At 38.2% G+C, this 18,567-nt stretch overlaps 1 protein-coding gene across 2 annotated transcripts in view; it reads left to right on the forward strand.

Moving 5' to 3' along the window:
- Ipp (intracisternal A particle-promoted polypeptide) overlaps positions 1–16,634 on the forward strand; it is a 34,883-nt gene extending 18,249 nt beyond the window's left edge. Inside the window, exons 8-10 of one of the 2 annotated variants that reach the window (XR_015452658.1) lie at positions 1,136–1,356; positions 13,554–13,661; positions 14,066–16,634. Coding sequence is in view for 1 of the 2 variants with exons in the window: in XM_004872938.4 (XP_004872995.2) it covers positions 1,136–1,356; positions 14,066–14,290 (446 nt within the window). In the remaining variant the exon portion in view is untranslated. The remainder of the gene's footprint in view (positions 1–1,135; positions 1,357–13,553; positions 13,662–14,065) is intronic. The other variant, XM_004872938.4, reaches the window with a different exon arrangement.
- Positions 16,635–18,567: the final 1,933 nt, after the last annotated feature.

An 18,567-nucleotide genomic window follows, 5' to 3' on the forward strand; every position in this document is an offset into this window, starting at 1 on the left:
CAAATAGAGCCTGATTCCTTGTTCAGCATCTGAGAGCAAATTTATATGTACTCGTAGAGTTGAAAGCTATCTGCCTCTTGTTGTATAACAGTTCAGCCTGCTTCATTCATTTCTAGATCAAGTTCCTTCTGGTTTATGAGTACTGTACCTTCTCCAATTTCCACTGGTATTTAAATGTTCACATTACATGAAACAGACTATATTTTATTGTTTAACATTTCAGTATTCTCCAGTTATTTTATATTGAATATTTTTATCTTCCCATCTAAAATCATAAAGGCAGAGACAGATCTTTATTTCAGTCCCTTTCATTTCTAGATGAGAAAGCTGAAGTTTAAGATCATAGCTGGTTACTGGCAAAGCTGGACTAAGAACTATGTTGCTAACATTTAGTTCGTGTTTCTTTCTTTTTTTTTGAGATAAGGTCTCACTATGTAGTTCAGGTTAGCCTTGAACTAACTATGTAGTGCAGGTGGGCCTCGAACTCACAGTGATCCTCCTGCCTCGGCCTCCTACATAACTATTATAATTTTATTAATTAATTTATTTATTTACTTTTGAGGCAAGGTCTCACTTTGTAGTTCAGGCGAGTCTTATATTCACTATGTAGCCCAGACTGGCCTCAAACTCACAGCAGTCTTCTTGCCTCAGCCTCTTGATTGCTGGGATTACAGGTGTGCATCACCACACCTGGCATAACTATTACAATTTAAATACATTTATGTTTGTCTGAGAAATAGGTTGGCTGTCACCAAAGAGGGCAGTGCTATTCCCAGTTTAAGTGCATGGAAAAATCCAAATTCCTTCTCTTTTTTATTTATGGGTAATAGGAGGAGATCTGGAACTTGAGATCATCAGATAATGAGATCATCTGACAATTAATTTGGTTAATATCATTAATTTCTTTGAAAAGTCAATGCCACATTAAATTAATATTCTAAAATTTTTTAAATTAATTAATATCCTAATTTTTTGCAATGTGCTTAAGTGTGAGATGTCATAATCCAGACACAAGTTGATTTTTTTCTGTAATACTGTAAGCTTTTGAATACAGCATTGTCTTAGCAAACATAGCTATTTTCATTATCATATCTTACTTTCTATGACATCTGAGGAAAAAATATATCATTTCCAGGTTTAATTTATGTAATTGGGGGAATCAGCAATGAAGGAATAGAGCTTCGTTCTTTCGAAGTTTATGATCCGCTTTCTAAGCGTTGGTCTCCACTTCCTCCAATGGGAACCAGGAGAGCTTATCTTGGGGTGACTGCACTCAATGACTCCATCTATGCTATTGGAGGCTGGAATGAGACTCAGGATGCTCTTCATACTGTGGAAAAATATTCCTTTGAAGAGGTATGTTGGATGATTTCAAATACTTAGTATCTTGGTTTTCTTCTATCTGTGAGAGCTATAGTGATGTGTTCTCTTTCAATCATGATTTTGATCATTTATGGTTTTTACTTCTCCCTTTGTTTTATTTTCAAAGAACTAACTTTTGGTATCAATGATTTTTTTTCTATTGTCCATTTTCTATTTCTTTTATTTCTATTATTTTTCTTTCTCCTATTTATTTTGGATGTTGCCCTTTTTCCAAATCGTTTCTTTTCTTTACTTTTTTTTTTTTTTTTTTGAGACAGGGTCTAACTATGTAGTTCAGGCTCGCCTTGAACTCACTATGCAGCTCAGGCTGGCCTCTAACTCACTAGGCAGCCCAGGCTGGTCTCTAACTCGCAATCTTCCTGCTTCAGCCTCCAGAGTGCTGGGATTACCAGTGTGTGCTACCACACCTGCCTCCTTTTTCTAAATTCTTTTTTGTTGTTGTTACTGGGGATCAAACTCAGGACCTTGGGGTTGCGAGGCAGGCGTCAGAACCACTGAGCTAAATCCCTGGCCCCTTTTTCTAAATTCTTAAAGTAGAAGATGGGATGATTGATTTTAGACCTTCCTTTTCGTACAATATGAGACTTTAAAGCTATATTCTTCAAGTACTGTTTTATCTATACCCCATACATTTTACTATGTTGTATTTTAATTAGCATTTATTTTGAAATGTTTTCTTTTTTTGTGTGTGTGCTGGGGATCGAACTTTGGTCCTTCTGCTTGTGAGGCAGGCGGTGGAACCACTGAGCTAAATCCTCGGTCCCAATATTTTCTAATTTACTTGATGATTTCTCCTTTCATCCATGGGCTGAGGTATAGCACCATGGTAAAATGAATGCTTAGTATCTGTGAGGCCCCACGAGTAAGAAAGAGAGGGAGGGAAGATAGATACTTAATTTACAAATATGTAGGGGTTTTCCAGATATCTTTTTGTTATTGTTTTCAAATTTAATTCCATTTGATCAGAGAATACATTTTGTACCGTTTTTGTCTTGATAAATGTTCCATGGGCACCTGAAAAGAATTTGTTTTCTGCCATTGTGGAACATGGAGTTCTAATGTACTTTTTTTTTTTTTTTGAAGCAAGGTCTCACCATGTAGTTCAGGCTAGTCTTGAACTCACTAAGTAGCCCATGCTGGCCTCAAACTTGGGACAATCCTACCTCAGCCTCCCAAGTACTGGTATTACAGGCGTGCACCACCACACTTGGCATCTAAAGTCCATTTGACTTTAGATGGCTTTTGGTGTTAAGTCTTTCCTAGTCTGACTTATCCAACTATTATTCCTAAGAAAGGAGTTTTGAAATCTCCATATGTAATAATAGATTTGTCTATTTCTCCTTTCATTTCTTTCAGGTTTGGCTTCACATATTTTGAAGCTCTAATATTAAGTTTGTACACTTTGAGATTGTTATGTTTTCTAGATGAGTTGATCTCTTTCTGGTAATAAAATGTTTCAGTTTCTGTGCTAAAGTCTTTTTTTTCCCTTTACTTATTTATTTTTTTATTAAATTTTATTTTACCCCATTCCCCTCCTCAAGCCCCCTCCTCTCACTATGTATAGAAGCTTTGTTTCCGTTTTTTCCTTCTATTTTCATTTGTTCCTTGTCCCTTTCTTCCTCCCTCCTCCCTTGTTCCCATTTCCATTTGAACATTTTTTCCACATTTCCCTATATCTGTTATACATTTTAGTCCTTATTTCCACTTTTGGTTTTTCACACCAGAGAACCAATGCACTATTTAAACATTTGTATCTGATTTATTTCACTAAAGAGTATGGTTCAAGGTGCATCCATTTAGCTAGAAATGTCTCAAGCGCATCCTTCTTTATGGCAGAGTAATACTACATTGTATTAAAAAAACCATGTCTTCTTTATCCATTCTAGACTTTCATAGTTAATGTAATTATAAATATAGTTCGATTTTAGACTCTTGTTTTACCGTTTATTTTCTATTTATAAAATCCATTCTTTAATTCTTTTTTCCCTTTTTGTCCTATTTTATTTTTACCTCTTGTTGTCTATTGAGATATCTATCCATCCATCTATCTATTAGCACTGATGATTGAAGCCAGTGCCTTTCACACACTAGGCAAATGTTCTACCACTGAGCCACATCCACCCACTCTTATGTTACATATTCGTAATATAGCATATCTACTTCAAATAATATCATACCACTTCACTTATAATGTAAGAAACTTTAAAAAATATACTTTTATTTCTCCCTCCTATCCTTTGTGCTATTGTTGTACATCTTACCTGTATATATATGACAAATCTAACGATACCTTTTTTTTTTTTGGTACCAGGGATAGAACTCCAGACTTTGTGCTTTCGAGGCAGGTGCTGTAACCACTGAGCTAAATCCCTGGCTAATTTTTCTTTTTAAGTACAGATCTGCTGGCAATGCATTTACTTAAACTTGTCGTAGTAGGAATATTGGGACTACTACTACATCTTGTTAAGATAAGATACTACTACTATATACAGGGACAATGGGAGGCTGTTGAGGTTGGAGTGGGTTAGGAATGGGGTGAGGTTGTGGAGGGCAGGGGAGGCAGACCCAGGGAGGAAGAATCAGTGGTCAGAGAGGAGTGGTAGTGGGGAGGTGGAGGGGAGGGAGCTGACAGAGGAGTTGAGATGAGAAGTTCAGTGGAGTCAAAAGAGGCACAAAGAGAGGGGAGTCTGCAAATAGCAAGGGATACCTAGACATATGGACCTTTCACCATTTTCCCAGCTGGCAGCAAGAGTTGTCTAGTTCTCAGAGAATTGAAAAGTTAAAGGTGCCATTTTGGGGCCATTGTGATTCATTGTCTAATTTGTATTGTGGCCAGGTCAAATTATAAAAGAATATGAGACATTTTGGCTTCAGGTCGGGGGTGAGATGGAGAGGTTTCAGTTTTTTGAGAACACAAGCCAGGGGAGAAGGGGGAATAGAGGAAGGGAGGTTGCTCATAGTGATGTCTGACACCAGAAACCTGGGCTTTTGGGAAAAGGAAAAACAGCTTCAATCAGTTTCCCGAAGCTGAGAGAGTAAACGGCAACCAAGTCAGGCATCTCCAAACTTGGGCAGCTGTCAGGGGAACCTGGTTCCTAAGAGTGTGACCAGTACTGGGTTTCTAGCATACTGTGAACCTGAGCCGGGTCAGACAGAGCACTCTGGGTGAGAAGGGGTGACGAGAAGGGTGAGCAGGTAGACCTGGTCTAGGGTGAGGGACAGGTGAGATCCCAGGTGGATCTCATCTAGGGCGAGGGGAAGTTAGATCCCAGGCAGACCTCACCTAGGTGAGGCAAAGTAAGGTCCCAGGTAGTCCTCTTGGAGGGCTGTGTTTGGGGGGAAAGGGGGTGAGAGGGAGAGTAAAAGAATCACTTCTCCAACCTGAAGAGAGGACCGGGACTAGTAGTGAGCAATGGCAGGAAGAGGCCAGAGGTCAGATGTCAGGGGTGGCCTCAAAGTACTTGGCAGGGTTCAGCGGAGGGAGCTCAGACAATTCCTGGGAGAGGAGCACAGACCTTCCCATACGGACCACCAAATGTAAGGTCAGACCAAGGTACAATTGAGACCACCGAGGCAGGCAAAGTCTAAGCAACGTGCAATGAGTTTATTGCCATCTGGCTGCAGATGGGCCAAGGAGGAGAAGGCCATTAGCACTGAGAGGAGGGTGCTCCTGGTTATACAAGGCATTTTAGGTGGGTGGGGGGAGGCACTGGTCAAGAGGATGGAAAATTTTAGAGTCCCATGGGTGATGGGCCTGGGGCTGGCTGATAAACAGGGAGGTGGTGAGAGGAGCAGGGTGTCTGCTGGCTTCCTGTTATCTCTGTCCTCCTGGGGATGTGGGTAGTAGGACTGCTTGGATGGGAGTCCGACTTGGGGAACCTGTCACCCATCATTCATTGACTGTTTCTTTTTTTTCTGTCATAATAAAATATTTCAGGCTCATTCCGTACATTTTTTTGAGACAGGGTTTCCCTGTATAGTTCAGGCTAGACTTAAACTCACTGTGTACCCCAGGCTGGCCCCAAACTCACTCCTCCTGCTTCTGCCTCCCGAGTGCTGAGACTACAGGCGTGCTGTACCACCTGTGTCTTCCTGTACTTTTTCTGTTCTAGCCCTGGAATGAGCCATTTCTCCAAAAATTTCCAGGTTCACTTAGTGAAGGACAGTATTTAGAAAGCAACATCTCAAAGCCCTGATTGCTCCTAACGTGTTGTTTCCTCAAGGCACTCTCAGGAAACACAGCTAGGGACTATATGTATGTATGTGTATGTATTAACACATACATTAATCCACAAATACGTCTATGTCAATTTATATATTTATATTCTAAAACCATGAGTTCATAGTAGTAGCTTTAATTCCAGGACAATGCTTCAGGTTTTTTCAGTCCTCCCTCCTTTCTGTGTTTGTATATACCATCTCAGTTAGTTTTAAAAACTGGCTTCCTGGGCCGGGGATGTAGCTCAGTGGTGCCTTGCCTGCCTGGCAAGTACAAGGTCCTGAGTTTGATTCCTAGTACCAGGGTGAAAAAAAAAAAGGCTTCCATTATCATCAATGTATTTTACTTAATTGTTCACTCAGTTTACTTATTTGATAAATGAACCCATTCTGTCTACCCCACTAGCTGTCTTCTCCACCTGCCACCTCAACGCATTACCCATCTTGTCACTGACCATGTGAGCTCCTCCAGGTTTCCTTATGTTCTCATGTATGGGTTGATTCAGGGATAAGTGCAGGGATACTGAAGTACAAGATGGGTTACACTAGGAAGGGAAGAGAAGAGAACAACAAGCAAGGGTAAGGTATATCTTCACTGATTCACTGTTCTATCCTGTATTTGCTTGTTAGTTCATTTATTCATTCAGAAATATAATAGTTACAGATTACTTAGTATATAAATGTGACTCAGGCTCTGTGCCCGGGGAAACATATATTACTACTGCTTTCAAGTAGCATACATGCTAGTGGTGCATATGGAAAAATAGACAATTACATTGTACCATGTTAAGTGCAGAGAAACTGAAGTGCAGGATGGGTTATGCTCTAGACTTGCAGTTTAGGCAGGCTTTGTCCAAATTAATTTCAATGGAATATAATTTTTGGCATTGTTAACAGGAATTAGGTAACTTGAGTTTTTCTAGTTAATTTAGGGAAAATCAAGTAAAAAAAGTTAAATTGTTTTTATATTACAAGACTTCTTTATAGAATATAGTACAGTGATGTAATTTTATGACCTTTATGCTAAGACTCTCAAATTGAACTGACTACACCACCCTTGCTCTTTGTTATAGATATTTGTAAAACATCTTGTGGAAAAAGTATGTCAGGAAATACATTTTGGGAAATAAGGATTAGTCTTATTTGAATTTTATAGTCCTTAAACCACTTATGGTTAATGAGACCTTCAAAACCTTTAAGGATTTTTTCTCTTTTCTTTCTTCATTTTTCTTTTCAAATAAAGAGATCTTTTTTTCTTTTTTGGTGTACCAGGAATTGAACTCAGGGCCTGTGCTTGCCAGGCAGGCACTGTATCACTGAGTTATATCCCCAGTTCAAATAGAAAGATCTTGACAGATCTTATTGAGATATAATTCAGTGTTTTGGTTGTTTCCACATTTTGGCTATTATGAAAAATGCTGTTATAAAGATTTATGTACAGGTGTTTCTGTGGACATATGGTTTCATTTCCTTTGGCTATATACCTAGTAGTAGAACTGTTGGGTCATAAGGTCATGTTTAACCTTATTACATACTGCCAAAGTGTTTTCAAAAGTGGCTACCATTTTATATAACCACCAGCAGTGTATAAGGGTTCCTGTTTTTCCAAATCCTATGTTTATTTTTAAATTTTTTTTCCCAGTACTGGGGATTGAATTCAAGACCTTATGCTTTCGAGGCAGGTGCAGTGCCATTGAGCTAAATCTCCAGCTCCTATGTTTATTTTTAAATAGCTGTCCTGATAGTTGTGAATTGGTATCTCACTGTGGTGTAAGTTTTTTGTTTCATTGTGGTTTGCTTTTTGTTTTTTGGGGGTTTTTTTGGTACCGGGGATTGAATTTAGGACCTTGCACTTTCGAGGCAGGCCTGGTGCCACTGAGCTAAATCCCCGGCCCTGGTTTTATTTTTTGTTTGTTTTTTCTGGTTTTGTTTTGTGTTTTGATGACACTAGGAATTAAACCCAAGGCATTTGCACTGAGCTACATCCGCAGGCCTTTTTCTGTTTTTTATTTTGAGACAGATTTTGCTAAATCACTAAATTTCCCAGGCTGTGTTAAAGCTTGTGATCCTCCTGCCTCAGCCTCCCAGAGCGCTGGGATTGCAGATCTGCACCATCATGCCTGGCTTCCTGACTTCATCTTGATGGTAGTGTTTAGAAGCACAATTTTAAATTTTGATGTCCAGTTTATTTTTTCTATTGTCACTTGTTCTCTTGCTGTTATAACTGTTGCAGAATTCCAATAGAGAGGAGATACCAATGGGAATCAGGAATACTTTATTTTAGGTGAACACTGGCTCAATGGACTCCTGTCCAAAGGGAGAGCAGAGAACAAATGAAAGGTTCCAGTTTTCTACATTTGGTTGAAGGGGTTGGTCTTTCTAGTGATGTAGCAAGTGAGTTTACAAGAAACAGGACAAGGCTAGACAGTTTTGTAATTTAGCCATGAAAGAAGACAGAGCTTTGTGAATCTTGTGAGAACAAGATGACATAAATTTTGTTCACAGGATGTAGTTGCCAATTTTATCAGACCAAGGAAAGACAGGGAAGATAGGGTGATCTGAGCGGGTAGGGAATTGCTCAAGGCTGGGAAGATCTTGTTTTTCTTTAAGTTCTGCTTCATAATAGAAGCCATTGCTTAATCTAAGGTCATGAGTGTTTGTTTATACCCGGTGCTTTTTTTTCTAAGAGTTAATTTTAGTTCTTATATTTAGATATTTGATGTAAGGATTTTGATTTAATTTTTATATAGTATAAAGTAGAGGCCCATATTCATTCTTTTGCATTTAGCTCTCTAGTTGTCCTAGCACCATTTGTTGAAAGGACTATTCTGTCCCCATTGAATTGTCTTGGAAATCAGTAGACCATAGATGTGAGGGGTTTATTTGGGGCCCTTATTTCTGGTGTGTGCGTGCTTGCGTGCGTGCGTGCGTGCGTGTGTGTGTGTGTGTGTGTGTGTGTGTGTGTGTGTGTGTGTGTGTTACTGGGGACTGAACCGAGGGCCTTCACCCTGAGCTATAACCCCAGCCTGTTTTATTTTTTGAGACAGTCTTACTAAAGTGTCCAGGGTGGGTTCAAACTTTCAACCCTCCTACCTCAAGTTGCCAGATGCTGGAATTACAGGTATGCACTGTTACACCCAGCGAGAGAGAACCCACCAGAGACCGATGACTAATCCACACAGGAGTTTATTACCAGCTGGGACCTGAGCCGAGCATCAGACTCGAGCCTCAACTGGGGGTTGACAAACATGTTTTATACACCTTTGAGGCCAACAGTTTCTAGGCCCCACTATGGGATAGAACTAGCAAAGCAAGGGAAAGGTACAGAAGCGGACATCCTGGGGTTAGAACATTTGTAAAACAATAGTTGATTAATTGTTGTTTCTAAAGAGACTTTCTAAGGGGAGGAGGTTTCTAAGCTTCCTCCTTCTGAGTTCATCTAAAGGGCAGGCAGGTGGGTCAAGCAGCAATATGGAGTCTGTCTTGCTAACTAGGGTCCTTCATGCATGCCCACTCCTGGCAACTTTGTTCATTTCACTGTATGTGTGTACTGTACTGCCCTAACTCCTGTGGCATTGTAGTAACTTTGGAGTCAGAAAATGTGTCTTCCAAATGTGATCTGCTTTTAAAAATTAAGCTATTCTGGGATCTTTGAATTTCATGTGAATTTTAGGATCAAGTTGTCATTTCCTCCAAAGAAGCCAGCTGGGTTTCTTTTGGGGAGGGGAGTTTACATTGAATCTGAGATCAATTTGAAGAGTATTGCCATTTAAACAATATAGGGCTGGGGATTTAGCTCAGTGGTTTCGCTACCTGCTGTGCAAGCGCAAGGACCCGAGTTTGATCCCTGGTACCAAAAAAACAAAAAACAAAAAACATTTAAACAATATATATATATATTTTTAGGTATCAGCAATTGAACTCAGGACCTTGCACTTGCCAGGCAGGCGCGGCAACTCTGAACTACATCCCTGGCCCAGCCATCTAAACAATATTAAGCCTTTTGATTCATGAACACAGGATGTCGTTCTGTTTTTTTTTTTTTTTTTTTGGTACCAGGGATCGAACTCAGGACCTTGCACTTGCGAGGCAGGCTCCTGAACCACTGAGCTAAATCCCCAGCCCAAAGGTAAACTTTTTTTTTTTTTTTTTGGTACCGGGGATCGAACTTGGGTCCTTGTGCTTGCGCAGCAGGCGGCGAAACCACTGAGCTAAATCCCCGGCCCTCTTTCTTTTATTTAGGTCTCCTTCAATTTGTTTCAACAACCTTTTATAGTTTTCAGTTCCTTGCACTTTGTTGCAGTTTCATTGCACTTTGGGGTTTTTTGGGGGTTTTTTGAGTTTTTTTGCTTAAATTCTTTTATTGGTATGTTGTAGGTATACAATAAGTTTATATTTACCATTGGGTACTTGTGTACCTGTACATGATGTATCTTGGTTCTTATTTTTTCCCCATAACCTGTCCTCCCTTCACCCCATCCACCCTTCCCTATTTACAAAGACTTTCCATTTTTTCCTTTTCTCATAATTTTTCCTTTCCCTTCTTTCCTTTCCCCTTCCCCTCTTATTTCCCCTATCCCTTTGGACCTCTTCTTCCTATTTAAAATTATCAATTATTCGTTTTAATCATTTTAATCCTTATTTACACTTTCAGTTTCTCACACTAGAGAAACTATTCGGTATTTACACGTGTTCTGTTTATTTCACTTAAGAGTATGGCCTCGATATGCATCCATTTAGCTATAAATGACTCTAGTTTTTCATTCATTATGGCTGAGTAGTACTCCATTTTATAAAAAACCCACATCTTCTTTATCCAGTTTCCAGTTGATGGGCACTTGGGTTGCTTCCAAGTTTTAGCTATTACAAACTGTGCCGCTATGAACATGGGTGCACATATATCACTCTGGTATGATTCTTTTAATTCTTTTGGGAAGATACCCAGGAGGGGACTAGCTGGGTCAAATGGGACCTCTAGTCCTAGTTCTTTGAGGTATCTCCATACTGATTTCCACAGTGGTCGCACCAGTCGGCACTCCCACCAACAATGGAGAAGGGTTCCTTTCTCCCCACCCCCACCCCCACCAGCATTTGTAATTGGTTAATTTTTTTGATAGCAGCCATTCTTTCTGGGGTGAGGTGGAATCTCAGTGTTGTTTTCATCTGCATCTCTCAACTGACCAGCGATGTTGAACATTTTTTCATATGTTTATTTGCTGCTTTTACTTCTTTGTCTGAGAAATGTCTGTTCATTTCAGATGCCCATTTTTGAATTGGGTCTTTAAATTTGGAGGGTCTGATTTTTTTCAGTTCTTTATATATTCTAGATAGTAGTCCTTTGTCTGAGGTTCAGCTGCTAAAAATTTTTTCCCACATTGTAGATTGCCTGTTAGCTCTGTTGGTGGTTTCTCTTGCAATGCAGAAGCTTTTTAATAAGATGAGATCCCAATTGTTGATTCTTTCTGCTAGTTCCCGTGCTATTGAGGTTTTGTTCATAAAGTCTTTTCCTAAGCCAGTGTCTTCAAGAGCACTGCACTTTGTTTTTAATTTATTCCAAAGCATTCTATTCCTTTTGTGTTTTTTTTTTTTGGTACCAGGGATCGAACTTGGGTCCTTGCGCTTGCGCAGCAGGCGGCGAAACCACTGAGCTAAATCCCCAGCCTTTTTTATGTTATTTTAAACTGAATTATTTTCTTAATTTCACGTTCAAATGTTCATCATTATATAGAAATATATTTGATTTTTGGGTGTTGATCTTACGTTCTGCAACCTTTTTGTGTTTGTAATCTAATGATTTTTATTGTTATTTTGTGGTGCTGACATTAAACCCATGGCCTTAAACATGCTAGGCAAGCACTGTACCACTGAGCTATACCTGTAGCCCTAAAAAGGTTTTATTTGTGGTGTGAGTGTGTATTCCAAGGATTTTCTACATACAAGATCACATTATTTATAAATAGAGATTGTTTTACTCTTAAAATCTGGATTATTTGTAGATGCCTTTTATTTTACTTTTTCTCCCTAATTACCTTGGCTAGCACTTTCTGGAGTGTTGAATAGAAGTGAGACAGGTGTGGTGGTACATGCCTGTAATTCCAGCACTCTGGGAAGCTGAGGCAAGAGGATCATGAGTTCAAGCCCAGTTAGTGACAGTGCAACCCTGTCTCAAAAAAAAAAAAAAAGAGTTGGAGATGTAGTTCAGTACTACAGTACTGCCCAGTACAATCCCCAGTACTGCCTCACCCTAAAAGTGACAGAAGTGGACATCCATGTCTTGCAAGGCATAAGGATTTTTATTCTCATTTCTTATGAGTTTCAGACTTTGGTGGTATTTCACATTTCTTTCACTTTCTATATTGATCTTATTTGGACCTCTATAATATACAAAGTGAACTATTATTCTTGTTTTGAGGTACTGAGGAATGAACCAAGGCTTTTGCACTGAGCTATACCTCCAGCCCTTTTTATTTTTTATTTTGAGATAGTGTCTCATTAAGGTGGCCAGGCTGGGCTCCAAATTGTGATCCTCCTTTCTCCGTCTCCCAGAGTGCTGAAATTAGACATTTCTCACCACAGCTGGCTAGAACTGAACTTTTTGAGGACATTTTCTGTTGCTAACTTTTCTCTATGGCTATGAAATGAATAGTTCAAAAATAAACGCTATCAATGTTAACTTGTTTTTTAATACATAAATCTGAAATTTTATTGCTACTTACTATCTACTGAAATCTATAAATCCCAACAAACCATAAAGATAATATAAAACATCTTGCAGAGTTTATTTTGAGGTCACTTGGAATAAAAAGCAAACTATAGTTCTAATACACTGATAGAAATGAAAGAAACAATACAGGATAAGGTTCATACTCCATAATTGTCAAAGGGCATTTTCATGAGAGAGCAAAGATTAGTTCTCCCTTATTATAGTTGCTTTTTTCTTTTTTCCCTTTTTCTCTCTTTCGTTTTTTTAACTTTTTTGTACTGAGAACCTAACCCAGAGCCTCAAGCTTGCTAGGGAAGCACTCTATCACTCTGTAAATTCTAACCCCTATTCTCCCTAATTATAAATATAACCTCAAAACATCCTAATTTATCTTAACCAATTATGGATATTTTATGAATATATCTGTCTTTTAAAATAATTATTTTGCAGCCATGCCAACTTTGTGATGTATTCCAGGTTACAGATGATTGTAACCTTCAAATTTAATTTGGTACTTCAATTCAAAGAATTCCCCCTGGTTTTATTATTTCAGAATTTCATTTAAGTTCAGATCACCAAACATACATTAACTGTCTATAATGGGCTAGCAGGTTCTAAGATGAAAAGGTCATTAATTAAGTCTCTGTCCTCAAAAAGTGTATTCTCTATCATTAATGAGTAACCAATGTTCACTTTTTATGATTTCAAAAACTTTGTTTATAGTATGCTTTATTTATACATAATCTAGTCTTTATTATCTGGCCACTTGCTCTTTTCTTTCCTGATTGCGTATTAGGATTTTTTTTTGTGGGGGGGGGGGTACCGGGGATCAAACTTGGGACCTCATGCTTGTGAGGCAGGCGCCGGAACCACTGAGCTAAATCCCCAGCCCCTTGTCTTAGGATCTTTATTAGCTTTCCTGTTTTCTAGGTGTAGACAATTCCCCTGAAGTAGGATACTAATAGTAATTTTACTAAGAGAAGCTTATTGGAATTCCTTCAGAGAACAGTGCTCATAGGAGTTAGCAATTTTTTTTTGTTTTTGTACCAGGGATCGAACTCTGGTCCTTGAGCTTGTGCAGCAGGCAATGAAACCACTGAGCTAAATCCCTGGCCCTTAGCAATTTTTTTGTGGAAAGGACTAAAGAGTAAATATTTTTGGCCTTGTGGGCGACATACAATATCTTCTCTTGACATATTCTTTTTTTAAGATAACCTTTTAATATGGAAAAATCATTTTTCATTCTTAGGCTATACAAAAATAGACTATAGTACCCAACCTTTGAAAATATGTTCTGCAAATTGCTAACTCCACTGGATGGTCCTTGAAACAAGGATTTCATGGTCAAATAAATTTGGCAAGTATTGTATAATTCTCTTGGAAATTTTTAAAGCTTTTGTTAGCATTATTAAAGTCTTTAAAAAGCCCTTTGGCATGAACTTCTTTTTGTTTTATTTTATTGAGTCTATTACCTACTTGTATTCCATAGACTTAGCTTCTCATATGTATGATTTCTAGATCATCTCTCGATCATAATTTATATTCAGACATCTTTTCATATTATTTTCTTCTAAATTCACTTTATCCAGTTCTACTCAAAATTTCATTTAAAAGTGTTCTACATACTTATAAGACTGTATTGTTAGTTTGAAATTTAAACATCTAAAAAGAACCAAACTGTCTGATTTCTCAGTGATTTTTTTTCTAGTATAATTTTATGACATTTATGTTTATTTGTTTATTTTTTTCTCTCTCAACCAGGAAAAGTGGGTTGAAGTTGCCTCAATGAAAGTGCCTCGAGCGGGCATGTGTGTTGTGGCAGTCAACGGTCTTCTGTATATTGCTGGAGGCCGATCTTCTAGCCATGATTTCTTGGCCCCAGGTACCTTGGACTCAGTTGAAGTTTATAACCCTCATTCAGATACATGGACTGAAATTGGTAACATGATCACTAGTCGTTGTGAAGGGGGTGTTGCTGTACTATGAAAGACAAAGCATAAGAGCACAAGGAACATATTGTAAATGTAGGATCTGACCTTTTGCAAATCAAACATATAGGTATTTGATGATAGGTCCCTCTGATTCTATAGGTAGATAAGTGAATAAAGAGTAATCTTTTTAAAAACTGAGAAAGGAAATAGAATATATTCTCAATTAAGAAAGAGCTCACATAAATTTGCCACACTTCCCACAGAAATGCTGTTTATACTCTAGAAAATTTTCCAGTTAAACCTAGAGTCCTAATTGTAAAAATTTGCTAGAAGCTTCTGGGAAAATAGTCCCTTTGGCTGTTTTCTCAGTGTACTTCAAATTGTAACTTACCCTATATATGATGTAGAAATAATGTCCATGAAACAGTTTAAAGACTCCTGTACATTCATGATTCAATCCCAGCACCATTTTTCATGGCCATAGTTTAACCTGCAAAGAAAAGGCAGTGAAATAACTTCATACTTTGATTTGATAGCAGGAGTTTTCACCAGCCTCGTTTTATTGGCAACAGACATACTCAGAGGAGCGTATGGGAAGTATCTGGCTATTTAAATTGTTGTTTTGGGGGTTTTTTGATACCGGGGATTGAACTCAGGACTTTGCGTTTGTGAGACAGGTGGTGGTGGCACCACTGAGCTAAATCCCCTAAAATTTTCTGTTGATAGCCTAAGAAAAGCTTTTGCTTGCTCATATTTTTTGTTCTGATTCTGAAAATGCAAGTAAGGATTAATAGTTTCTTGGTGACAGTCCTTGGTTGAAATAGGATGTTGTAATGGGTGATAGAGCCCAGCAAGATAGTATTATGCACCTAGAAATTGCTTCCTTAGTTTATATGTAGTCACAAATATTACCTCTTTGGTGCAATCTCAGTACTTGGGAAACTGAGGCAGGAGGATCACTAGTTCAAGGCCAGCCTGGGCTACATAAAAAGATCCTGATTCAAAAAAAAAAAAAGGTTGGCTTTAGGAAGAGGGACTTTTATTAGATTATCAAGCTTCGTGAAATTTACTTGGGCAAGTCTAAGTATGAGCTTACTGCAAACCTACTGCTTGGCTTGGAGAAGGCTAAATTATTGGTACCATTTGAGTATCCCTAATCTGAAATCTGAAACTTTAAATGCCGACATGATGCTCAAAACGTTTTGGATTTCGGCCAGGCGTGGTGGGGCATGCCTGTAAACCCAGCATTCAGGAGGCAGAGGCAGCCTATGAGTTCAAGGCCAGATTGGGCTATAAAGTAAATTCAGGGTCAGCCTGAACTACAAAGGGAGACTTTATCTCAGGAAAAAAAAGCTGTGGATTTCAGATTTTCAGAATAGAAAGTCTACACAAATATTCCAAAATCTGAGAAGCTCAAGATCTGTAACACATCTGGTCCCAAGCATTTCAGATAAGGAATACTCAGCCTGTTCCTATGAAACTTTTTATAGACAGCTCATAAATTGAAAACCACTTCTGATCCAAAACTGGTTCTCAAAAATTTTCCTTTCCTTCTGAAAAGCATTCTAAAGAATTTTCTGTTCAGTTCTGAAGACTCATCGTGTATATGATCATTGCTTTTATTTCTGGTTTTTTTTGTTGTTGTTAGTATTGGGGATCAAACATGGGACCTTTCACTTGTGAGGCAGGCGGCAGAACCATTGAGCTAAATCCCCGGCCCCATTCTTCCATTTCTAATAGCCAGACAGAACCATATGTGTTAAGGGGTTTGCATACATTAAGGTTTAACTAGCTGACTCAAGGATTTGATTTCCCAAGACTTTACAAAAGTCTCAGTATATTGCTAGAAGCGTCAACTTATTTAGATAGAAAACATTTGGTCAGCATTAAAGACTAAGTGATTAATCATTTCCAAAAATGTTTGTTCCACAAGGATATTATATATATGGAAATGCTTATGTAGCACAGAGAGAAAGTTGGGTCCCTTATGGGGTATTCTGAAAGTCTAAAGGGGCACAAATGCCTGGCTGGAATCTGTAAGATATCAAAGATGGAATATCAAGAAAATTTGTGAATTTTTTTTCGTATTGGGAATTGAACTCAGGACATTGTGCTTGCAATGCAACTCATATGCCTTTAATTTTTCTAGTTACAGAGAATCTGCCCTATGATTCATAGTGCAATTTAGTTCTTATTACACCTCGTACAATTTAAAATGGCATGATAAAGAGAAATGTTTTATATTGCCTTGGCAGAAATGTAATGTCAGGAGTGTTTGGGTTTAACAGGGCCAGAAGATCCTTAAAAATAGTTAATTGTAAATATGCTTATTACTTTCTAGGTAATGAGATTATTTTTAAAAGAATGTGTGAATAAAGTATCTAGCTTTTTTCTTTTCATTGTATTAGTTTATTAGTAATATTCCTGAATTACTACACTGTGGTGGGTTGGATTACAGAAGCTTATTAATTTCTGGGCTGTACACATTAGTTTTACATTTAATTGCCCTTTTTTGAGAGATAATTAATGTGATCGTCCTCCAAAATGTTTGACAACTCATTATGCTTCGAAATATCCTGTCCCGTCAGTCATGGTGGTGCACACCTGTAATCCCAGCATTTGGGAGAGGGTGAAGCAGGATTGCTGTTTGAGGCCATCCTGAAATACATAGCAGCAAGATCCTATCTTAAATATCCTGCCTAGTCTGGGCCTGGTAGCACATACTTATTGTCCCAGCTACTCAGGAGGCTTAGGCAGGATCACTTGAGGCTAATAGTTTATAGTTCAAGGCTAGTTTAGGCAGTATAGCCAGACTGTATCAGAGGGTTAAAAGAAGGAAAAACATTTAGTTAAAAAAAAAAAAATAGCTGGTGTGGTGACATATATTCAGCACTCTGGGAGGCTGCTGATACAGCACACTATGAAGTCCCTGGGTTCAATCTCCAGTACCAAAAACAAACAAAATGCCTAATATAGTTAATAAAATGTACTTTAAAATCAGTATTACAGAATATACTATGACTTACTTGCTCTTCTGGGAGATGATACATGTAATTGAAATTAGGAAAAAGTTTGACGTTTGTACAATACTCATCAATTTAGAAGAAATGATGTTTCCTCATCAAAACACTCTGACTAGAATCTGAGGATGATCTAAAGAGCTTTCCTTCCACATCAGCCTGCACTATTGTATATATTAATAAAGATCTGTGCTTCTCAGTAATTAACATGAGGTCTAGCTCTCTGATACTGTATTAGTTTGCCACAGAAATTTGTTTTCTCAACTATTATTTTATTGGTACATTTTAGGTATACATAATGATAATGTTCATCATAGGGGATTTGTACATGATATATCTTGTTTACCCATTCCCCTCCCCTCCCGCCAACCTTTCCCTTCTTATTTACAAAAGCTGTTTTCACTTTTTTCCTTCTATTTTTTGATACTGGCGATCAAACTCAGGTCCTTGTGCTTGCGAGTTTTCCTTCTATTTTTTTTTCTTGTCCTTTCCTTTCCCTCCTACCCTCTCCCTTGTTCCCCTTCCCATTTGAACGTTTTCTTCCCATTTCCCAATATCTATTATACATTTTGGTCCTTATTTACACATTTGGGATTTTTTGGGGTTTTTTCTGAGAAAATGCAGTATTTAAACATGTGTCTGATTTATTTCACTTACGAGTATGGTATCAAGGTGCCACAGAAATTTAAACAATAGAAATTTGACTCATAGTTCTAAGTGTTGGCAGTTATTCCTTCTGAGGACTGTGAGGGAAGGACCTGTTCCATCTGATCCTCTCAAGTAGCCTTCATATTCTCATGGCATTATCTTCCTTAGTCTGTCATCTCCAAATCTTCCCTTCCATAAGAACATGAGTCATATGGTGTTAAAGCCCACCACAGTCACTTCATTATTAAACTCATTACCTATGTAAAGGCCCTGTCTTTTTTTTTTTTTTTCTGGTACCAGGGATCGAACTCAGGTCCTTGTGCTTGCTTGTGAGGCAGGCAGCAGAACCACTGAGCTAAATTGCCAGCCCTGTCTTTTTTTTTTTTTTTTTTTTGCGGTACTAGGGATTGAACTCAGGACCTTGCGCTTATGAGGCAGGAGTGGTGCTACTGAGCTAAATCCCCAACCCCCTATCTTCTAATAAGGTCATATGTTGAGGTTCTAGGGGTTAGAACTTCCACAAACAATTCAACCAATAGATATGTAAGAAAGTAAACAAGTTACTGCTCTCTTCAGAGCAGGAATCCTTATGGTAGAAATCAATAAATTTGTTAACTAGTATTTGAATACTTTTATTATATAACACATTCCAAGTGGTACAGTT

This window comes from Heterocephalus glaber, unplaced genomic scaffold, assembly GCF_053883595.1.
Source record: "Heterocephalus glaber isolate CG9 unplaced genomic scaffold, H.glaber_assembly_v1.0 deba00001451, whole genome shotgun sequence".
Classification (NCBI taxonomy): domain Eukaryota; kingdom Metazoa; phylum Chordata; class Mammalia; order Rodentia; family Bathyergidae; genus Heterocephalus; species Heterocephalus glaber.